The following is a 24,804-nucleotide window of genomic DNA, read 5'->3' on the forward strand; positions in this document are numbered from 1 at the left end:
TCCCTCCCTCTGGCTAGCTGCAGGCAACTGGGACTGCGGGTGGCTTCTCCCAGGCTGGGCCCCGGCTTTGTCAGGAAGGACGTTTGGAACGACATCCGGAAGATGTCTGGTCTATCTGTTCTAATTAACATATTACCCTTTTAGTAGTATAGATTAGGTCATCTGGAAGTCAGATGGGCTGAGCCCCAAAATGGCTCTAGCACCCAGGGACAGGGAGTTTGAGATTTTAAAGGACTCTAGGCAGACTTTATCTGGGTGGGGAATTCTCTCACAGGTCCTGAGGGAAAAGATAATGATCTTAGCAAGTGGAATGTGGTCTTAGCAAGTGAAATATGATCTAAGCAAAAGGGTATGTCAGAAAGGTGGGGGGGTGGGAGAATGGGAGATATCTGTAATACTATTGACGATAAAAAAACATTAAAAAAGGGAATGTCGGTTGTAAAGTGGTCTAAAGGTCAGTTTTCAGGGGCGGGAGTATGGATTCAATTATTTGATCTGACCTAACATTGTGCATCAGTTACATCAGTCTGTTTTTGAGTTATATATTTTTCTAATAAACCAGTAATCTAGTAAGTAAAATATTTTCCTGAATTCTTTGAGCTGCTTTTGTAATTTAATGCGGGGGGGGGGGGGTGGGGTGTGGGGGGTGGCGGGGGGCTGAGGGGGCGGGTCATGGAAACTGACAAATTTCCATGGGTCAGAAGCATATGTAACAACCTGGACATATGATTGGAGTCTGAAGTGCAGAAGGGGCATTCTTATAGGACAGAACCCTTAGCCTTTGGGATCTGAGGCTCTCTCCAGGTAGTGTCAGAATTCAGTTAATATATATAGTAGGACACCCAGTTGGTGTCAGAACTGTTTGGTGTGTGGAAAACCTACACATCTGGTGTCAGAAGTAAAGGATTATGTATTGTAAAGGAAAACACAGGAGGAAGTGTTTTTTTTTTTTTTTATTCCCATGGGGCAGTAATGCAAAGAACACAGACGTCCAACCCAGTAAGGGAAACCTGGAGTGCTTCCTGGAGGAGGGCCACCTGAGCTAAGTCAGAAAGGTTGAGTAGGGATATATTCTAGTCAATCTATTTCTTAATTTGCCCTGACCTCTTTCCTCAGCTTTTCTAGGGTCTTCTGTCCCCCATCTACATGGTTATGGCAAGAGCAGCCATTCAGTGTACTTGCCACAAATTTTTGTCCATGATTAGACACCTGAAATATACTAAGGCAGTGTTTCTCCTTAGTAGTTTTTTTAGTAACTGCATTATCATTTTTTTTCTTTTTCAATTACAGTTGGCATTCAGTATTATTTTATATTAGTTTCAGATGTGCAGTATAGTGGTTAGACATTTACATAATTTACAAAGTGATCTCAGTAATTCTAGTTCCCACATAATGTCATTCATTATAATTATAATATTATTGACTATATTTTCTATGTTGTGTTTTACATCCCTGTATTTATTTTGTAACTATCAATTTGTAATTCTTAAGCCCTTCATCTTTTTACCCAGTCCCCGAAACCCTCTTCCATCTGGCAACCATAAGTTTGTTCTCTGCATCTATGAGTCTGCTTTTGTTTTATTTGTTTATTTTCTTCTTTATATTCCACACATATGTGAAATCACATATTTGTCTTTCTCTGTCTGACTTATTTCACTTAGCATAATATCTTCTAGGTGCATCCATGTTGTCGCCAATGCTAAGATTTCATTCTTTTTTTATGGCCATGTACTATTCCATTGTGTATATGTATCACATCTTTATCTAATCATCTATTGATGGGCACTTAGGTTGCTTCCATATCTTGGCCATTGTAAATCATGCTAATTCAACATAAGAGTGCCTATATCTTTTCAAATTAGTGTTTTGGATTTCTTTAGATAAATACCCAGAAGTGGAATTGCTGGTTCATAAGGTAGTTCTAGTTTTAATTTTTTGAGGAACCTCCGTACTGTTTTCTATAGTGGCCACATCAATTTGCAATCCCACCAGCAATGCAGGAGGGTTTCTACATTGTCACCAGCACTTGTTATCTGAAAGTTGTGAGATGATATCTCATTGTGTTTTTTTTTTTTTAATTTGCATTTGTCTGATAATTAGTGACATTGAGCATTTTTTCATATGTTTATTGGCCATCTGTACATCCTCTTTTGAGAAGTGTCTATTCAGGTTCTCTGCCTGTTTTTTAATTGGATTGTTTGTTTTGGTGTTAAGTTGTATGAGTTCTTTATGAATTTTGGATATTAATCTCTTACTGGATATATCATTGGCAAATATCTTCTCTCAATAGGTAAGTTATCTTTTTGTTTTGTTAATGATTTTCTTTGCGGCACAAAAACTTTTTAGTTTGATATAGTCCCATTTGTTTTCCTTGCCTGAAGAGATATATCAGAAAAAATTATTACTAAGAGCTATGTCAGAGAGTTTGCTATGTTTTCTTCTAGGACAGCGGTTCTGAACCTTGACTGCACATTAGAATCACCTGGGAATCTTTTTAAAATCCTTATTTCTGGGCCTCATCCTTCGGAAATTCTGTTTCTTTGTCATGGGGTGGGTCCACAACATTAGTAACAAAGAATCAGAATTTCCGGAGGATGAGGCCCAGAAATCAGGATTTTAAACAGATACCCAGGTGTTTCTAATGTGCAGCCAAGGTTGAGAACCACTGTTCTAGGAGATTTATGGTTTGGAGTCTTACATTTATATCTTTAATCCATTTTGTGTTTTTTTCTTGTATATGGTGTAGGAAGGTGGGCTAGTTTCATCTTTTTTTTTTTTGCATGTATCTGTCCAGTTTTTCCTACACCATTTATTGAACAGACAGACTGTCTTTACCCCATTATATATTCTTGCTTTGTAATATGTTAATTGACTATATAGGTGTGGGTTTATTTTAGCTCTCTATTCTGTTCCATTGATCCATGTGCCTGTTTTTATGACAGTACCATGCTGTTTTGATTACTATAGCCTTGTAGTAAATTTGATAACAGGTAGCATGATACCTCCAACTTTGTTCTTTCTCAAGATTGCTGCAGCCTCCCTAGGTTATTTTCAACGTGGGACCCAGTAAAACTTGAGACTGTCAATTACTTTGTTTTCTAGTCTTTGGTAGGTGGAAACAATAATAACAATAGTCTTAAATTACATTGACATATACAGGAAGAAGCAGAGACAGCTATGGAGAGAACCCATTCTCCCAGCATTCAAGCCTCTGGTTCTAATGTTTCCTACAAGAGATGGCCATCACTTCTCCCCCTCATTTCTCTCTCTCTCTCTCTCTCTCTCTCTCTCTCCTGGAACCGAACCTGGGACCCTTCAGTCCGCAGGCCAACGCTCTATCCACTGAGCCAAACCAATCAGCGCTCTTCTCCTCTCTACTTTTCCCCTGGAAGAAGGAAAGTGGAAAGGCAGAGGGTTTGATTCCATACCAAAAGGACGGATAAAGGACTCTACTTGGACACAGAGCAGTCCAAGTAAGACCCCAGAGGCTTGAAATAGTGTACAAGTTGGGGAATTATGATGTGTTCCAACCATAAAGTGAAAGAAAGGATGGAAGGAGATGAGGTTGGAGAAAGGGGTCCCAGGCTGTCCTCACATGTAAGTCATTACAAAGCCTCTCTTTTCCACACTCCCTCTTCACTCTCTTTCTCCCTTTCACCAGGTTCACCTATTTGCTTTAAAATAACCCCTCAATTGAAAATTGAAAACAATTCAAGCCTTAGTCAGGATTTTCACCTTTATCCTGAGAACAATAGGAAACCATTTGACAGACTTAATTAAATGAGTGGTCAGAGCAGGTTTTCTTTTTAAGTTTATTATCGTTGCTGCATTGAGAACGGTCTGAGAAGGAATGGACAAGTAAGATTTGGACAGAGCAGTCAGGTGGTAATAGGTAAGAGAGATCATGGTGAACTGAAGTGGTGGTAGCAATAACATAGAAGGAGTATTGGACAGGTGTGGAACGTATTTCTAAGGTAGAATTGATAGGTCTTGCTGATGGGTTGAATGATCGTTTACCCTCTCTGCATCCACCCCCTTGGGCATTTAACTTTGAAGTGTCCTCTGCCTCTGTCTCTGGACTTGACCATGTGCCTGGCTTTGGGTAATAGAATGAAGCAGAAGTGCAAGTATGGTGCTTCTAAGTCTACAACTCGAGAGGCCTTGCTCTTTCTTGTGTTTCTGTCATCTCCATGAGGACATTCCTGAGGTAGCCTACTGGCATGGAACAGACACGTGGCAGAGACTTGAAATGCCCAGTCAGCCCAGTTGAGACTCGTCATGAAAGCTACTGGGCTTCATCTCTTTGTATCTAACAGCATCCATGCCTGAGGCTGCTGACATTTCAGACATGAGCCATTTATTTAGTGCAGAGTACTCATTTGTATCAATGCAAATCAGTTATAATCCAGCTTCAGTGGTCGGCAAACTCATTAGTCAACAGAGCCAAATATCAACAGTACAACGATTGAAATTTCTTTTGGGAGCTAAATTTTTTAAACTTAAACTATATAGGTAGGTACATTGTTATTAACTTACTTAGGGTACTCCTAAGGCTTAGGAAGAGCCACACTCAAGGGGCCAAAGAGCCGCATGTGGCTCGCGAGCCGCAGTTTGCTGACTACAGCTAGGGGAAGGAGGTGAGTCATGGAAAATGTATTATCTCACTAACTAGAGGAAACCCTGCAGTCATGACTTTTAATGACTTCCATTTAATTGCCGTGTAACAGTCTGTCTTCCCCTCCATTCTGAAAGTACACTTGAGCAGGGGCTATGCCTATTTTGTCCATCATGAATTCTCAAGGTCTATTGTAGTACCTGGGATACATGGTCATTCAATAAAAATTTGCTAAGTGAACAAATGAGTGGAGTAAACAGTGATAAGGTAGAGGAAATAAATTCATGATGCATTTTGGAGGTAAATAGTCAGGAATTAATGAATTTGATAAAACTACACTTATTGAACATTTATTATGTATTAAGCAAGAAACTGAATGCGTTGCATGCATTACCTTATTTAATCTTTAAAACAAATATCTGTGTAATATGTACCATACCTTTTCCCATTATACAGATGGGAAACATAAGCTTAAAAAGACAAGTATAGGTTGAACTATATGAAATTTCTATCCAATAACTTTGGCCAATATAGTTAATGAATCAGGAGCAAGGACCTGTTTAGTACTAATCTTTGAATCACCATGCTATTTACACTACTGCATCTAGAAATGCAATGTGAGGGAGAGCAGGGGAGTCAAGAATGATTCTTAGCTTTCAATCATAGGTGGATACAGGTAGAGAATACAGACCTGGAGTACTTCTGCAGTGGAGATGATGAATTTGATTTGGGGCATATTGAGAATGAGGCCTGTGGAATGACTACAAGACAGTGTTCAGCTGCAAGTTAATGGGCATGGGTTAAAAAAAAATCTAGCCTTTGCTAAAGAATTTGCTTCATTGGTCATTAAGTTGTCAATGAAAGATATTAAGTGGTCTATCAGGGAAAGTATGAGTACTGAGTGGAGGAGAGCACCTTGAGAGATATTACATAGAAGACACAGAAGTGATTGACAGAGACAAGAGAACCCAGAGAGTAGAGTGCCATAGGAGAAAAAGGAATTAGGAACTTTAAGAAGGTAGGAGGGAATGATCAGATTGTGTGCAGCAAAGAGTTCCTGGAAAAATGTATGCTGAAAGTTGACCATTGGATTTAAAAACCAGGAGTTTATGATTGACCTAAATAAGATCACGGTTGGTAAAATGGTTAGACAGAAGTTAGGCTATGTATGGTGTCAGATGGGTACTAGACTTATCAGGGTGATCACTTTGTAAGATATATAAATATCTACTCAGGGTGTTGCACACCTGAAACTAATAATATTGTACATCAACTGTAATTGAAAACCAAATGTTCAAAAAGTCCCCAGTTTAAAAAGGAAACATTTGCTTATTCTCACCTGTGTTTCTTCACACATAAGCTTAACAGCTATATGTGTTTATTTCAACTTGGTACTAGACCATTTAGAATATAACTGATTTGTATGCTCAGAATGACAGGTTGTGGGAGTCTGGGAAATTCAATGGTCCCATACAAGAAATAACAAAATCCTCAAGATGAAATTCTAGAGGCATGGATGTTTGTGTGTAGGTTATCAAAATTCTTGTGCTTCTTATTTCTACAGTGATAAAAACCAATAAGTGTGAATAATTAGGGATCCAATAAAATATTTAAGAACAACCTCTGGTTTATTGACTAAGCATTTTCCTGCCTTCTTCCCCAACTCCCAAAGTTCACTTGGTGTAATCATATATTATTTTTAATTTTGTATCTTTTTTATTTGACATTTCCCCAAAATTGTTTGGACTCTTCTGTGTTGGCACTAAACTTAGAACAATCTCCTTGGGAATCTGATGCCCTTTCAGTTCATTTCTTAAATGTTCTTAAATATTGACAATCTTCAAACTCCTAAAGTCCTATCATTCCACATGGATTTGATACCAGGTATGATTTCTTATTTGAACTTTCCATTATAGAGCCCTAAATACTTATGCTCTACCCCAACCCTTTTTAAAAAATTTAAGTTGATATTTTAGCAGCTGACTTCTCAGCCCAGAGAGATTTCAGAATCAGTGAACATTTGAAAGAAGAAACCAGTTATATTTCTTGTGCATTTATTGTGTGCTAAGAGTTGCTGGGTGCTTTATTCCATCAGGGCAGTAACCAGGTATGCTTTTTCCATAGTCCATTCTCAGTAGTATTTAGCATTCTGTCTGAAACAGAATGCCCACCGACTTTTATGTTTTGAAAGCTTGAATAAACACCCATGCTGCAAGGCTAGATGGAAATAGCTGATGAATAGTGGGCTGTTCTCCCTGTTTTATTGAGTGTCTTTGTGAAGCAGCCCTGTTTGTATACCTGAAAAAGGAAACCTTTAATAAACCTGGATTACTTTAATCTGTTTTATCAAACTCACCTGGGAAACGCTGGCAGAACTTTCATTTTTTGAACAAATAAGCTTTTGCCTTTGCAGTTTTCAGTCCATCGTAAGGCTAGTGGATAGGCATTGGGGCAGTACATAGAGAACTATGCTTACTCTACAGGTGATGTATCTGGAGTGCATTCCCTTTGTCAGATGTTGTTATTCCAACTCCTTTAACACTGTAAGGCATTATTCTTTCGAAGATACTGTTTGGGTTAAATTATAGACCCACCACCATGGATAACAGTTCCAAGGGAGGAAAATTTCCTATCTTAAAATTTCAATTTATATATTTTGGGACAAACTCAGGCTAGTTTTTATTTGGCATTTAATGATGTTTGTGTTATCCACACATTCCTTTCCATTAGCACAATTAATCAGGGGTTGATTACACCTCCTCTGCAAAGCCACTTGGTTTCTCAGTTTTTCCATCTTCCATCACTTCACATGCCTATGACACAGCTCATGATTAATCACTCACTTTAAATATTTTGAACAACAGAACTGCTGCCTTTCTCAACCCTGGGGAGGGCTACCATCACTTCCAGCACACTTGAAGAGGTACATCACAATAGCCTCAGGGTCTCCTGCAGCTCAGAGGTAATTTTTCACAGAAATGTATTTTAAAATTCGAGAGCAGTCGTTTGCCTTTTCTTCTAAATTGATGAGCGATTTAATGTCTTTTTAATGTGAGAAGCCATTTGCATTGTCCTGAAGTGTTACAGCCTTTAAAACAACCACACGATTATACTAGGCTCCATTTGTTCCCAGATTCCGTGTGCTATAGTAACAGTGAAGGGAAAATCATACTCATTTCTCAAACGCTCTTGGCTGTTTCTGTTGCTACTAATGCAAAGGTTTGGTTTTTAATTTGTTGTTGGTTTCTGCAAAGCACGAATCATATTATTGGTTTTAAATGATGCTAGATGCTATTATTTTATATATGTGAGAAAACAAAATAAGATTGTAGTGTGAAAATTCAATTTTAAATTGCTTGATTAATTTATTGTAGTGGCATATAGCAAAGACTATTTTTTATTATGCTGCAATAAGCCAATTTACTGTAAATCAGCCTAACAAATGAAATGCCTAGAGGTATCTTATAAATTGAAGTACTGTTTTTGTTGTAGTGAATATAAATGAATTAAATGCAAATTCCTAAGACAGTTTAAAAATGTTTCTAGGAACTTATTTATATAAATCATTGACCCAACTTTCATACTCAATTATATTCAGCTAAGATTTTGTTTGTTTATGTCTTCTCAATGCTGAAATTGCCAACCATTTTGAACTATAGATTTCCTTCCATTTTTTGCATAAGGAAGATTGTTCATATTTCATTCTCACAGGCCATGCTATAGACTAAAATGTTTGCCTTTCCCCCACATTTATATGTTGAAACCTAATTCCCAATGTGATGGTATTTGGATGGGCATTTGAGAAGTAATTAGTCAAGAGGGCAGAGCCCTCATCAATGGAATGGAATAAATGCTCTTATAAAAGAGGCCCCAGAGAACTCCTTTCCTCCCTGCCACTGTGCAAATAGAGCAAAAAAGACAGCTGTCTATGAAACAGGATGTGGGCTCTCACCAGACACTAAATCTGCTGATGCCTTGATCTTAAACTTCTCAGCCTCCAGAACTGTGAGAAATACATTTCTGTTGTTTATAAGAGGACCAGTGTGTAGTATTCCGTTATAGCAGTATGAACTGACTAAGACAGGCCAGAAGATAGCTTGAATGAGAGTGTGGTAAATGTTTCATAGAAATCTGACTTGACAACTAATTACTATGTAGTGTCAATGGAAGAAACATCTAAACCTGTCGTAGAGGTAACTGAAGTCCAGAGAATTTAAATGACTTGTTCAAGATGACACATCTAGTCAAGAAGATTAAGAAGACAACTCTGGGGCCATTGCCCTATACTACCTCTAATGGAAAGGCAGTTTTGACTTCTAAAAGTATAGGGAGAAGGAAAAGACTATGCTGTAATTTAAAGCATCTTGTCTAACTTTGTTATTATAGCCCTAATTTCAATGTGTCAAAATATTGTAGAGAATATACCTGTAAGCCACACTCAATACCAGATTTGAGTGGACAAAGCTGATTATTATTATTTTTAAAAAATATATTTTATTGATTTTTTACAGAGAGGAAGGGAGAGAGATAGAGAGTTAGAAACATTGATGAGAGAGAGACATCGATCAGCTGCCTCCTGCACATCTCCCACTGGGGATGTGCCCGCAACCCAGGTACATGCCCTTGACCGGAATCGAACCTGGGACCCTTCAGTCCGCAGGCCGACACTCTATCCACTGAGCCAAACCGGTTTTGGCACAAAGCTGATTATTAATTCCTACAATTTTGCATCGGTCCTTGCCATGATTACTTCTTAGTATGGTGGGGGAGTCACAGGAGAGGTGGACTAAGAGCTAGGAAGCCAGGGTTCTAAACCTGGTACTGCCTTGAACAGTCTTTGAGATGTTGACTGTGATCTTAACATCCTTGATCTTTAATTTTTCCGTGTCAAACATTTAAGAAATGAACTGGAGAATCACCAGGGTCCCCACCCACTCTTGTGATTCTCCCTTAGCTTTGTTTCTCTATTACATCAGGAAATAACTTCAAAAAATGACAGGAAATTTAAAGAAGTACTTTTAGAAATGCGACCAAATCATTTTTAATATTTTCAAAAGCTAGGACATAAAATATTTACAGAAGCATTAGGAATTATACATTAAGATTTTTTCTTCTACTATTATAAACATGCACATATGTTAGCTGTTTGTGAAAAAATTCAAATTTATGACTCTAGTGGCTATTTCAAAAAATAATGTAGGATTGAATAAGTTAGTCAAAACATTTTAAGTGTGAAACAAGTACATAACTTAGAGAGGTAACATCTTTAAAAAATCAACTCATGAAACAGTTTCAATATGTACTTTCTTGAAAGAAATCATAGATTTGGGAGAACGTGAATAAACAAAAGAGAAAACTGATATAGAGGATTCTAGAAAGCAGGTTTTAATTTCTTCATGGCGAATTCTTTCTAAAAGAGCTATTTATTTACAAAAATGTATTTGTAGATAAGATACATGCACTTAATAAGTTGCTGAAATTGTTTTCAAACCTACTTTCAAATCCCCTTCTATTCCAAGGAGCGAGTCCAGTCCAGAGGGCAGGGTAACACATTTTTGTTTTCTTTTGTTTTACTTTCCAAAGGGAGTTTTGCGGGAGCCTGGCAGAATTTGTTCAATTTATTTAAATGTTGGAATAGATGTGGGCTAATTTCCATAGGCCCACATTAACATTTCTTGATTTTGCTCTTATCTAAAGGGCTTGGAGTAATAGCTTGGAAATCTTAATTCCCATCTGTACCGAGCAATTCATAGAAGTGCAACCTGTCCCGTGTGCCAGAGGAGAGATGAGGTGGAACTGATGCCCTCATTCCCATGGACTGACTGGCATTGTTGGGGCAGCCTCATCAGCCATCCTTTTTCAGTGTTTTCCTACCCCCTACCTTTCTGTTCTTACTTTCCTTAAGGAAGCCATTGTTGAGTTTCTTACTAAATTCCAGGCATGGTGTTAGTACTGAGGCTACAATGATAAAGAAGATGCTGCCCTGCTGTTGAGGGCCCAAGAGTCCATCAGAAGAATGCAGCATCTAGTACTTTCACCCACTCCCATCTCATTTCTGGGTGTAGGTATCCCTATCCAAAGGGGAAGGGATTGACTAAGAGAGTTTCTAAGATTAATAAACAGAAGGTACCCAGGTGTCTATAAGTTAAGTAAGACTAAATAAAACTTAAGGAACCCGATTTAGATACAGGATGGAGTGGTGCCAGGCTCCTGGCTCCACCGCTCTCAATTCTTGCACTCTCAAGTTCTGGAGAGGCCGGGGTCAGTGGGGTCTGATGCTTCCCTAGCCCACAGTGGCTTGCAGCCTTTGCATGTTGTACACACATGGACTTTTCAGATATCTTGGTCCTTCAGGACAGGGGTAGGCAGCCTAAAATGTCCATTGCTCCTTATTCTTTTATTTCACTGAAGGAGCAGTAGCTGGGCCCCAGGCCTTGCACGGTGCAGTCGGTACTATCTCTGTTACACTTGCCACAGTGACATTCAGTGGCTACTGGGTACGTATATACGGAGTCTGCATGGTGAGCACAGCCAGGCACTCTCACTGTCTCATACACCAGCTCCTTGAAGGTACATGCTTTCTGGGTATTGCGCCTGGTTGGGTCCTTGTACACCAGATCCTGAGGAGTTTAGGAAGGAGAGAGTTAGGTTACAGTATTCTGGGAGTTTCTGCTTAGCTTAATCAAAATGAGATAGGAATTTAATACTGCTTGCTCTAACATTTACCCATTAAAGCTCACTTACGGAATACCTAACTAAGGGAACATGATCTCATAAATGACCTACCTATATGCTATACCATGTTCCGGGTTGTTCTGGAAATCTTACAGAAAATATAATTTATTCCTTTTCCTCCTTCTGTCTATATCAAAATATTAATTATTTCTCAAACCATAGAGAGACTTTGAATATACCAAAATATATTTTTTAATATAGAAAAATGATGAGCAAGGGAGACATGACAGGCATTTTAAGTTGACTTTTTGTTGTTGTTGTTGTTGTTAAACCTCATCTGAGGACATTTTTGCATTGATTTTTAGAGATAGTGGAAGGAAGGTGGAGAGACAGACAGAGAGAAATATTGATGTGAGAGAGACACATCGATTGGTGGCCTCCTGCACCTGCCCTGGCGCTTGCAACTGAAGTACATGGTCTTGACCGGAATTGAACCCAGGACCCTTCAGTCAATAGGCCAATACTCTGTCCACTGAGCCAAACCAGCTAGGGCTCAAGTTGACTTTTTATACTTAGTTGAAAGCTGTGTTAATGACAACTTAAACCATAAAACACTGAGGTTTACTTTCTCAATAAACATTTCTAAATACATTGTCCCTGTGTGTTTTTAGAAGGTCAAAGAGACATAATATGGAATGTTAATGCGTAGTTTAACATGACTATAAAGGCTCACATAAGATTTTAAATATTCTACAGTCCTGTAGACATTTTCTTGCCTTAAGTGCTTTATATTTTGCAGTGCTCTCAGTTTCAAAGGGTACATGGTTTGCATATAAGACATTTTAATCCAGGAAGAACAGGGGTGTCCTAACACTTTTGAATAAAAAAAATTATTTGCACTGAAGGAAGAAATTATCACAGCTGCTTAATTTATTTCAATATCATGCTATCAAATGTATATCCTAAGAAGGTACAATAAACTGTACATTAAGTGGAGGTTGATCATACTTATTTGCTACCAATAAAGTATATTTCATTAAAAAGTTGCTATTTTGCCCTAACTGGTTTGGCTCAGTGGATAGAGTGTCGGCCTGCAGATAGAAGGGTCCCAGGTTTGATTCTGGTCAAGGGAATGTACCTCGGTTGCAGGCTTCTCCCTGGCCCAGGCCCTGGTTGGGGCTGGTGCAGGAGGCAATCAATCTATGTGTTTTCTCTCACATTGATATTTCTCTCTGTCTTTCCCTCTCTCTTCCACTCCCTCTAAAAATCAATGGAAAAAATATCCACGGGTGAGGATTAAAAAAGTGAAAAACAAACAAACAAACCTAACACACACACACACACACACACACACACACACACACACACACACATTATGGAATTCTGCATAAAAAAGCCAGGTGTAATAGGAGGCAAAAATAAAGAAAAAGTAGGAGCTGCCTTCTTACTTGGATTGATGCAAAGAAACTGTGTGACTACAAACTAGTAGTTTTATGCCTCTGTGCCTTGGTTTTCTCAGCAGTATAAAGAAGTGAGTGGGTTTGCAGATTCATTTGTTTGTAACAGTCTGCAAGGATTGAATGTGTTCTCAGGATGGTTGCTGGCATTTGTATTCAGGAGGGACAATACGGCAGTGTTTATAATGTGGCTGTTTGTGTTTGTATGTGGCTGAGAAACATATTTTGGTACTATCTCCATTGCAAAGATATAGCTTCAGTTACGTAGAAATAGAAATACATGACATACATGAAATACATCTTCCTAGAAATTAGCTTTTGGCGAATATTGTAAATCTTCTATTACTAAATATATGTATGCTTGCATGTTTACCTCTCTATATGTAAAATCTATCATAGAATTCCTTTTTATTTTATTTTTGACTTGCAGTTTCTTTTTTGTTCTTGATTTTTTTGTTTTGTTTTATTGCTTAAAGTATTACAAAGAGTATTACATATGTCTCCTTCCCCCCCCCCCCCGACATTCCTTTTTATTTTAATGCAGATTTGGCATACTGCCTGATTGATCATATCAGATCTGAGGCCTCCCTAAATTTACCCTAATCAAATTCAAACCCAAATATCTAACTGATATCATGGTAATTAACCTTAATCATAACACAGACAGTATTTGGCTAAGGGACTCATGGCTATTACTTTGAAAACTTAAAATATGAATAAAATGGGAATTAATAAAAATTGTCTTCAGTAGACCCTCAGCACCCTCTCTTCCAGCAAAGCAGAGTTCCTACCCGGGTGTAGCAGTAGCCTGCACACCAAGTGGTGTTGATACTGAGGCAGAAGCGACATTCCTCTTTCTCCACTGTGATGGTGATGTTGGTCAGCTCACAGCTATTGCAGCACATTGCTTTCCAGCAACAGAGAAGAAAGTACAGCTGGACTGACTTCATCCTGGACTATGAAGCAAACAAAGCCATGAGAAAACAAAACCCAAAGAGTTATAACCATTACGTAAGTGGACCAAACCAAAAGGAATTGGTTTACTCATCTGCCCCAGTCACATTTGCTGCAGCAATTATTTTTCTTCCTAGTTTGTTGAACAAATAGTTGTTCTTACCCTCCTCCTTCTTCATTTTTTTTTTTTTTTGTCAAAGTAGAAACATAGGTCAAAACTCCAATATAATGATGTAAGTAAAGCAGTTTTTAAAGATTAGAGTATTACTCCTAATTGTCTTAAAATGATTACTCTGAAGAAAATAATTATGATCATCATATTTGTCCCTGTGTTATCATTTTAAAGATTATTTTTGTTTAAAAATAAGAAGAGCCGAAACCAGTTTGGCTCAGTGGATAGAGCATCGGCCTGTGGACTGAAAGGTCCCAGGTTCGATTCCGGTCAAGGACATGTACCTGGGTTGCGGGCACATCCCCAGTAGGAGATGTGCAGGAGGCAGCTGATCGATGTTTCTCTCTCATCGATGTTTCTAACTCTCTATCTCTCTCTCTTCCTCTCTGTAAAAAATCAATAAAATATATTTTAAAAAAATAAAAATAAAAAAATAAAAATAAAAATAAGAAGAAAATTCTGTCCTACAAAATTAGTTCATCATTGTTAGCATCTCATAAATATTTTCATTTGCTTTTACTCACCTTTGTTTGTTTCAGAGGTCTATAAAGTCAAATGCATGCTAACAGGGAGTATATGCTGTATTAACCATATTTAAGAAGCTAGGTTGACAAACCCAAATTTCCTACTTGACAGTTCAAAAGCTCTAGATTTTTTTTCCAGATCCTCAAAAATCTGTAATTTAGAAAGTAACTGTTACTGCTTGATAACTCTAGGTGCTGAGACTTACCTGTGGTCCACTGCCTTGTCTGGGGAAAGCTGTAGACTGAGTTAAGTCTCAGTTCACCTTTTATACAATATTGTGAGCAACTAACACCTTGTGGATTTATCAGGAATTAATAAGACCAGTGTTATCCTGAAGCTTGCTGTAAGTGAATCGATGTTTAGATAGACAGGGAGATCAAGCCTTACTAAAGTAGTCTAAACGAAATAGATCAAGAAAAATAATGTTACCAGAGATGATGATTTTATACAAATTAAATTTGATATAGTAGCACACCCACTCCTTTACCTTGTCAAATTAAATGTGACTCTAGGTTTTCCCTTTGTATCTTTAACTGGGGGGATTCAAAATCCTTTCCAAATATTGCTTTGGCCCTGTCGAGGAGGTGCATCAAAATTACATGGTTATTTAATAAATTGCTCTGTGATCATATTGAAAACTGTTAGGAAAGAAACAAATAGAAAGTGTTTCGTGATCTGACTCCTAGCTAAAGTATAAACCATATTTATTTTTGCTTCCTACATCTAGATTCCCTTACCTCAAATGTTATTTTTGATGTTTTATTTGTAATTCTATAAATATTCTGCTGATTTATCTCTCCAGATCTTTGCACTTGCAATCCTTATCTTACCTGAAAAGTCCTTCCTTCCTTTCTGTGTTCTCTAACATAACTCCCAGCCTTTGCAAATTTCTCAACCTTTAACATTCACCTCCCAGAGTTTTGAATGGGAAACAGAAGAGAACTTTAATTACCACCTTCTACCTCTGTTTTGTCCAGTAGACTGTGAGCTCCTTGGAGACTGGGTTTGATTTGTTTAAAATATTTATTAACTAATCACTGTGTCTGGAGCAAAAGAACAATGGTGGGAACATTAGGATATGATGTCAGAGATACAACAGGAGTAAAATCATGTAGGACCATTTAGGCCAATGAAAAGACTTTGGTGTAGATTGTCTGTAAGAGGGGACCAATTGTAGGATTTTGAGTAGAAGAGTGACATGATCTGATTTAGGTCTAAAAGTATCCTTCTGGCTGCTGTGTAGGGGACAAATGCAGAAACAGGAGACCTATTAGATGCTATTGAAGCAACCAGGTAAGAAATGATATTTGTTCAGACTAGTGTGGTAGCAATGGAGGTAATCAGACATAATCTGATTCTGGATATATTTTGAAAGTAGAGCCATCAGAATTTTCTGATGGAAGAATTTGATGAAAGAAGAGACAATGATGACTCTAAAGATTTTGGCCTAAACATCTTGAAAGATAAACTTGCTGTCAGTTGAAATGGGATGTCTATAGATGTAGTAAGTTTTTGGAAAAAGATAAGTTCAGTATGGACATGTTGAGCTTGAGGTGTCTTTAAGACCTAAGTAGAATGCTGAATCTGAATTTTGAGAGAAATAGTACACTGGCTGAAGATATAAATTTGGGAGTCATTGACATGAGCCTAGAAGGGTGGGTATAAGTAGAAAAGATAAAAGGACCAAGAGTTGAGCTTAGTATATTCCAACATCAAGAGGTTAAGGATAAGATCAAGTGTTTTTCTTCCTTTTTCCAAAGGAAACTGAGAAGGGCCATTAAGAAAAGAATGAAATGAAGAGAAGCCAAGTAAAAGAGAGCATATCAAGGAGGAATGAGTGACAACTGTGCCAAATGCTGCTGACAGGTTAAATAAGATGAGGACCTTGAATTGTGCAATGTACATGGCAATGTAAAGGTCACTAGTGTCCTTGGCTAGAGAAGTTCCTTTAGAGGAAAGGGGTCAAAACTTTGATTAGTGTGTGTTTTAGTGATTGGAAAGAGATAACTATTTAAAAAGTTGACATAGGCAACTTTTCCCAGGACTTTTGCTACAAAGATGAGCAAAGAAGTGGATGATTTGATAAAATGGAAGTGGGGTAAATACCATTTTCTTTTGATGTTTAAGATGGGAGAAATAATGGCATGTTTGTGTGGTGAGGCAAATGATCAAGTAGAGAATGAAAAATGATGATGTTGGAGGAAGATAGGAGAATTTCTGGAGTGTTCTTGAGGAAGTAAGAAGAAATGGGTTTTAGAGCACAATTGGAGGGACTGGCTTTAGACAAGAAAATGGAGAGTGCATCCCAATATCAGGTGGGAGGCAAATGTGGGTGCAGATATTGGTGGTTAGGGAGATGTAGTGAGTATAGCTGATGGTGATTGGGTAGGTGTGGTGAATGCAGATGCTGTGGGTAGGTAGGTGTGGTGAGTGCAGAGGGTGGTAGGTGGGTTAAAGGCTCTGTGAAAATTATCCTGGAATTATTTTTATTTTCTCAGTAATGTAGAATGTAAGGGTATTATCTGAGAATAAGGATGGTGAATTACTTGTCCAGAGTTTGTGGAGAGAGAAAAAGATTAGAATACTTGTTTGAGACTGGGAGAGGGATTGAGTTAGCAGTGAGTTAGGAGTAGTGTAATAAATTATCAGCATTAAGGATCCATTTTAGGTTTATGGTAAAAAATTTAACACAAGACCATTCAACATGGATGTACATTTTTCTTTTGTCCAAATTAACAACAGGGGTTCAGGCAAATGGGTGACAAAAGTTGGATTTATGCAGGATTATGATTTTTTTCAAAGATGTGACAAAAATAAAATTCAGCAAAGTATCTGACACGGAAAGTACTAATACAACATTTATATAAGTGATATCTGGAATTAAGAAATAGTTTGAGAGAGATCCAAGATGGCAGTGGAGTAGGTGGAAGGTACACTCACCTCCTCCAGGCCCCAATTAGAATTACAACTTAATTAGAGAACAATCATCCTGAATAACTAATTGAAGTTTAGCTGAAGAGAAGTTTTATAAGCAAGGATTTACAGAAGAAGCCACATCAAGACTGATAGGAAGGGCAGAGATGCGAAAAGGGCTGGCCTACCTTCCAAGGATTATGGCTGAGGTTCCAGAGGTTTATCTCAGCTGTGAGGGTTTCCCCCTGAGAAGCATGGGGTCTTCCAGAGCACCAGAGCTGGAACAGATGCCCACATAATATCTGGCTATGAAAAGCAGCAAGGTTTCTGTTCACCAGGGAGAGATGTATATATGGAACATTTTCTAGGATAGACCACATGTTAGGCTACAAAACAAGTCTCAGTAAATTTAAGAGGATTGAAATCATATCAAACATATTCTCCAACCACAGTGGTATGCAACTAGAAATCAATTACAAGGAAAAACAAAATGAATGGATTAACAAGGAGATCAAGGAAGAAATCAAAAGATACCTGAGATAAATAAAAATGAAAACACACCAAGCCCAAATCTATGGAACACAGTAAAAGTTCGAATAGGAAAATTCATAGAAAAAAAAAATCTCAAGAAACAAGAAAAATCTCAAATAAACAATCTAATCTTAAACCTAAAGACCTGAAAAAAGAACAACAAACAAAGCCCAAAGTGAGTAGAAGGAAGAAAATAAAAATCAGAACAGAAATAAATGAAATAGAATCTAAAAAATAACAATACAAATGATCAGTGAAACTGAGAGTTGGTTCTATGGAAAGATAAACAAGATTGATAAACTTTTAACCAGACTTATCAAGAAAAAAAGGAGAGGACCCCAATAAATAAAATAAATGAAGTGGAGAAGTGATAACTGACACTGCAGAAATACAAATGATTATAAGGAAATACTACAAACTATCATATGACAACAAATTACACAGTCTGGAAGAAATGAATAAATCCCCAGTAACAGTCCAGTGGTGTGGCTCAGTGGTTGAGCATCGACCTATGAACCAGGAGGTCATGGTTTGATTCCAAGTCAGGGCACATGCCCGGATTGCAGGCTCCATCCTCAAGAGGGGGTGTGCAGGAAGCAGCTAATTGATGATTGTCATAATTGATGTTTCTATCTCTCTCCCTCTCCCTTCCTCTCTGAAATCAATAAGTGAAAAAAAGAAAACAGAGCCCTAGCTGGTTTGGCTAAGTGGATAGAGCATTGGCCTGCAGACTGAAGGGCCCTAGGTTCGATTCCAGTCAAGGGCACATACCTCCGTTGCAGGCTCCTCTCTGGCCTGGGCCCTGGTCAGGGCACATGCAGGAGGCAACCAATCGATGTGTTTCTCTCAAATCCACTCTCTCTAGAAAAATATCCTCGGGTGAGGATTTAAAAAAAAAAGCAGAAATAGACTCATAGATACAGAGAACAAACTGGGGTTACCAGATGCAATGTGGTTTGAGGGATGGGTGAAAAGGTGAAGGGATTAAGAAGTACACATTGGCAGTTGCAAAATAGTCATTTCTCTATATAAAAGCCTAAGAGACTGTTACGACTGGTCGACTGAATGACCGGTTGACTAGTCACTATGATGCCCACTGACCACCAGGGAGCAGATGCTCAACACAGGAGCTGCCCCCTGGTGGTCAATGTGCTCCTACAGCCAACCTCCCACGGCCAGCCGGCCCTGATCGGCTCCTATCGGGACTGGGGGAGATGGCCCCGATTGCCCAGATTGCCAGCCAGGCTGAAGGACCCACCTGTGCACAAATTTGTGCACCAGGCCTCTAGTGGAGATATAAAGTACAGCATAAGAAATACAACCAATAATTTTTTTAAAAGCACAACAAACTTCTCATGAATTCTGGTCAAGTAATGGTCTTAACTGTGTGAGGATCCTGAGACTTTCTCCCTGTGCATACACTCACTGACCTATATCCTTTTTTCATTTATAAATAATTTGTCTGCAAATCATTTCTTTATGTTCAGATTTAAAAACAGGAAATTGTATATGTGCTCATATCTTAACAAGTTACTTGCCTTTTATGGTCTGGTATCCTTTTCTTTTTCCTGTGTTTATGTTTTGTAATGTTAATATAAAAAAAGTTCATCAGCTTCCTTTGGCAGGTTCTGGGGAAGGGGTGTCCAGCAACAAAGGTAGCAAGAAGCCCCTGAAACAGCCCAAAAGGCAGGCCAAGGAGATGGACGAGATAAAGCATTCAAGCAGAAGCAAACAGAGGTGCAGAAGAAACTTGAGGAGCTAAAAGTGAAGGCTTGGGGAAGGGCCTCCAGGCCACAGGTGGAATTCCAGAAATCTGGCAAAAAGTGAGCTGTACCTTGTGCTTGGGCGTTGGTGATTCTTAATTTCCTTCATGTTTTAACATCTGGATTTCCTGTTATAACACCTCTTGCCACCTAGAGCTAGAATGAAGTGTTCTTTTGGAGACTGTTGTACATTTAAGAATAAACTTTTGTGAAAAATAACAATAATAATCATGCAGTGGCTCATCTTTTTAGTTCTTCTCACTCTGCCATTTCAACCTTAGCTGTGAGGCCAGAGGAAACCCAGTCCAGAATCCTGCCAAAGTGTGTTCTTCAGTTTTTATTCTGCCCTGAATTCTATTCCACCTGGAATTAAACAAACTCATTTGAAAAAAAAACAGTATCTTTAATTTTTTTCTAATTTAAATTTATCCATTATTATCATTTAAATTCATTTTCTTTATTTAAATTACAAAGTAATATATAACATGTAGGGTATAATATTTCCATATAAAGTGCTAATTTTTTATTGTTTTTACCCTACCAACTTACCCAACAATAATACAGGGTTGCACTTTCTAATATGGTAGTGACCAGCTACTTGTGGCTATTAAGCAATTGAAATGCAGCTAATCCAAAGTAAGATTTACTGGAAATATAAAATACCCTCTGAATTTCAAAGACAAAATAAAGCATGTATCTCAATGATTTGTGTATTGATTACACTGAAATGACATTATGGATATATTAGGCTACAAATATGTTAAGTCAATCTCACCTGTTCCTTTTAATTTTTAAGTACTTTAAAATGTGGTTACTAGAAAATTTTAAATCACATGAGTGCCTCACATTATATTTCTATTGCTCTGCACTGAACTTTCTGGGTAAATTTGCAGAGGTCACAAGACCTGCTTTCTGGCCTAATATCTGACCCTTGTGCATTATACATCCCATGGTAAGTCAACTGATATAACTGTGAAAAAAAAAAAAGTGAAAAGCCCACTGGTTGCCAATATTTATGAATATGAAAATATAATAAGGTACTTTATAGTTTTTAGTGAAGGAGTCAGGAGGGTTAGTTTTCATATTAGCAGGTAAACAGCTTGTTCTCATCCTCTGGAGCAGCCAGATGGAACTTCATTTTATCAGATGATATAGTAACACACTGTGAACAATGAAATGAAATGTAATACTCATCTCTGCTGCATTTTCTTTTCCTTACAGCAAGATGGAGCAAAGTGGCATGGTATTCTCTTGACAGTTCCTTTTAAAGCAGTAATGGCATTCAGAATATTCCATGATGATGTTCCAGTAAGAAGTCAGTACATTTGGTATCAGTCAACTGATAATGCATGAAGCTAAAAATATTTCCTAGGCTTTGCAGCAGTTGTATCTTGCATAGAGTAAGCATTCAGTAAATACTTGTGGATTTGATTTTTGTTTTGATGCTGGTTGGCAAGTTTCTAGAAACTAAAGCAAAAAGCACTTAGAATGGGATGTACATCCAAGTAACTAACAATATATTGATGCTTGATGTAGGCTATGCTGAAAAGGTAATCTACTCATGGGCCTGGAGTTATCCCCAGCACAAAATGCACATTCCAACTATTTTTACATCATTTTGTTTTAGGAAAGAGCATCTTATATGCAGGGTTGGGCAAAAGCAGGTTTACAGTTGTTCATATGGAAAATAATACAAGAACTAATAAATAATACTACAAGAATAAATTCTGTATTTTGCATACATACAACTGTAAACCTACTCTGCCCCACCCTGTGTATGTACATACATAAACTCACACACATTTACATATAGACATACATAGAAAACACTGACATAACATTATGGATATATTAGACTACAAATGACATTATGGATATATTAGGCTACAAATATGTTAAGTCAATCTCACCTATGGTGCTTTCATAGTTTCCTTAAGCTCATGCATGTCTTTGAGGGAAGTATAATTGTTCTAATTTTACAGAATACAAACCTTTATTGAACATTTACTCTGTACCAGTCACTGTGCTAAATCCTTACATGCATGACACCACTGAGTGTTTCCAACAGCCTTGTGAAGTACATATTTCTATCTTTTTTATATTACAAATAAAGAAATGAGGGTCAGAGCAGTGCATTAAGATGCTCAATGTCACAGTGAATGGCAGAGCAGGACAAAACCATAGCCTCTATACAAGTTACCTTTAGTAAGATGCCCTTTGCCTGGAGTTGTTCCCTCCCTTGAAGCAGTTTAGATTACGAGGGCTTTGCACACATTCCATATTTCTACTGCTTTTCAACAAACAGCAACAGAAGCAACAATAATGGCAACAAAACTAAACATTCCAGAAAATTGCAAAAACACCAGCTGATTTTATAGCTGCTCTATTTGTCCTGAATGACCAGGATAGCTTCTTTTGCAAAACAATTGCTAGAACCTAGAATTTTGCCCGGAAAAAAATAACTTCTGTTATGAAGATCTACTCCCGTATATAATAATAGCAAATACAGGGAGATGGTTGAGAGGCCAGGTTGATGGTGAGAATCTTCATAAACGGCCATTTCTAGAGAAATTTCCTTTTTGTTCTCTGACCCTATTTGAATCACCTAATATTAGACCACATACCTTTGTTTCTGGTCCTTTGCTTTCTTGATATCTACCTGCCACATTTTATTAAAAAAACCTAAAAGGAGAATGGAGATAATTTGAATGACAGTCATATATATTCAAAGGAGACAAACGATAATCGATTGATTTAATTATGCTTTGTGTTGAGAGTTATTTAATGCACATTTCAAAAATTACTTTCACCCTTGTTATCTGAGTTTATTTTCAATCAATTTTTAGAACAATTTTTTTTAAGTGGTAAGGCAGACATCATAAAGCAAAGAGTGAAACCACAGTTACCTATATTTGCTTTGAGTGACAGAATTTTGACTCATACCTCAATTTTTTACAAAAATTGAATTTAAAAGCATTCTACTTTAGGTAACTCCAGACTTTATTTTTATCACAGAAAAAGGTAGTGATTTTAGGAGCACAGTGGGCCAGAGACATTCTCCCTCTGTTCTGTCATAGGAATAGAATTTTTAGCTGACCATATGGCTGTCCAGAACAAAGAGTAAAATGTCCCCACCTCCCTTACAACCAGAAATGGCCATGTTTTGAACAAAAAGGTGTAATTAAAATGTGTGACAGCTTTTAGGAACTTCAGGAGACAGGCAGCAACCAACTTTTAACCTCTTCTTTTTTATCCTTCCTCCATTGTGCTCCTTGTCATGTGGGTGTTTGGGGCTAAGAGGGTGAAGGCTATCCTCTTGAGGGTCCAGTGACCTGAAACGCACATGAGTTGCTGAGGACTTTCTGGATCAGAGCTGCCAGTCCAGCCCTGTACTGTATGACTTTAGAATTTTACTTGAAAGAGAAAACAATCTCTATTTTGTTTAGGCCATTGTGATATTGGGTCTCCATTACTTGAAGCTGAATGAATTTAACTGATCCATGTGGTCAAAGCAGTTATCTCAGGGCCAAGCTCAGATTCTTAGGTCAAATACTTAGAAGAACTAGCTTATTGAGTCTGTGGAGGACAAAGGATGGCTGTGGTAGCTTAAGGTGAACCTGAGATTAAAGCTTGGCCCTAAGATCTTGGAAAGATGAAAATTGGAGAAATTGCCATTTTATAATGTATGTTTTTATATTCTAAAGTATGGAGATTTTAATCATCTCTTGTGCAGAAACTTTTAGTTAGACAAATATACAAGTGACATGAGGAATTTTCTGTCTTCATTGTTTTTCCTTCTTGGTGCTGGTGGAAAAGGTTTCTTTTGGCATAATGTATCAATGTGATGTTATTAACGACAAAAAGGAATGCTTGGCTGATAGATGCTCACTATGAAGAATCTGAAAAATTTATTTTATTCTACAACTGTGGGAGAGCCAGGAATAAAGGTGTGTATGGCCTGGATTTTAGAGAGAACATGAAAACCATCAGCCAGGGCAGAAGCATGGAAACAGAGAAAAGCTAGAGGGAGATCAGGGAGAGAGGATTCCCAGATGCTCATCTGAGGCTGACTCAGTATGGATCAAAAGGGATCAGAGTGAGGGAAGAGATATTAGTATTTAGATGCCTCTCTATGAATATTCCTGAGGGACTAATAAGATGTTTATTTCAAACTAGAGGCCCAGTGCATGAATTTGTGAATGGTGGGGTCTGGCTGGCTTGCCCCAATGGGGGCCCATTGGGCCAGACCTGCCGGGGTAAGGGGCCACGGGCGGTTGGCGGCTGGCCCCGCCCCGGATCAGGGTGTTGGGGGCCGATTGTGGGCTTGGTCAGCTGAGCAGGGGGTCATTTGGGGCCTGGATCAGGCTGGTTGGCTGCTGCAGTGCTCATCATAGCCACCGGTCATTCCAGTCGTTCTGGTCATTCTGCCGTTCTGGTCGCTGGGCTTTTTTATATATAGATAGTATATTTATTTGCCTTTATGTCTGTCCAAAGCTGTGAGCCATAGAAGAAGGGGCTACATAAAGCCAAGCATTTCTTTAAAGGGACATGTTTATGGAGTTGTGGCTGGGGAGCTGATTGGAAGGAATATGCCATGTTGGTAAAATGAACATTTTAAGCGACTGGTTCTGGACTATTCTGAGGAGGAAGAATTGTTGCATATTTTTGTTGCATAGTTGACAGCTTTGGAGAAAGATGTGTGGGTTCTTGTTCGGGGACCTGCTCCAGGAAAATAAAATAAATGTTTTTTGGGGGGCTCTGGTGACAAAATGTGGCATAGAGTTAGAGGGAGAGGAACATTTTCCTACCTCAGCAGGAAAGCCAGCATCCCTATCCTTCCCATCTTAGCAGTTTCAGTGACAATGTCCATGGCAAGGACTTTGGCATGCATACGTCTGGCACCATCTGCAGTGGGGACTGCTCTCAAGTCCTAGACAGGGTAATCCAGAGCCTGAGAAGAAATGTGTCAGAATGGAACAGGCTAAAGAGTGAAACTGGATGACTGGTGTACGGGGATACATGGCATCTCTCTACGTACCTCCTAAATATTGGGGACACTTTGGGGGGTGGTAGGATTCTTCCTGAGATGGTGGGAACAGGAAGGGACTAAGGGTCATCAAAATATGGACATATGGTGAGTCGTAAGGTAGCAAAATGGAGATTCATTGAAACAGTGAACTTAAGGTTTTTCAGACAAAA

General features: G+C 38.3%; 1 protein-coding gene across 1 annotated transcript; it reads right to left on the minus strand.

Annotated features, from left to right (window-relative positions):
* Positions 1 to 11,004: 11,004 nt before the first annotated feature.
* FSHB (follicle stimulating hormone subunit beta) lies at positions 11,005 to 13,697 on the minus strand. Its single transcript, XM_070426619.1, has 2 exons — positions 13,539 to 13,697; positions 11,005 to 11,235 (listed from the first exon to the last, which is right to left on the minus strand). Exons 1-2 carry the CDS (start codon positions 13,695 to 13,697, stop codon positions 11,005 to 11,007), a joined length of 390 nt encoding a protein of 129 aa, XP_070282720.1.
* Between the last annotated feature and the right edge of the window lie 11,107 nt (positions 13,698 to 24,804).

This window comes from Myotis yumanensis, unplaced genomic scaffold (assembly GCF_028538775.1).
Source record: "Myotis yumanensis isolate MYYU_CA2020_CCGP unplaced genomic scaffold, mMyoYum1.0.hap1 SCAF_10, whole genome shotgun sequence".
Lineage (NCBI taxonomy): Eukaryota > Metazoa > Chordata > Mammalia > Chiroptera > Vespertilionidae > Myotis > Myotis yumanensis.

Excerpts from the sequence above, each read along its gene's own strand:
- FSHB (XM_070426619.1), bottom strand. The coding sequence starts at position 13,697 with ATGAAGTCAGTCCAGCTGTACTTTCTTCTCTGTTGCTGGAAAGCAATG. Across the intron at positions 11,236-13,538 it reads CAGGCTACTGCTACACCCGG|GATCTGGTGTACAAGGACCC; the intron begins GTAGGAACTCTG and ends TAAACTCCTCAG.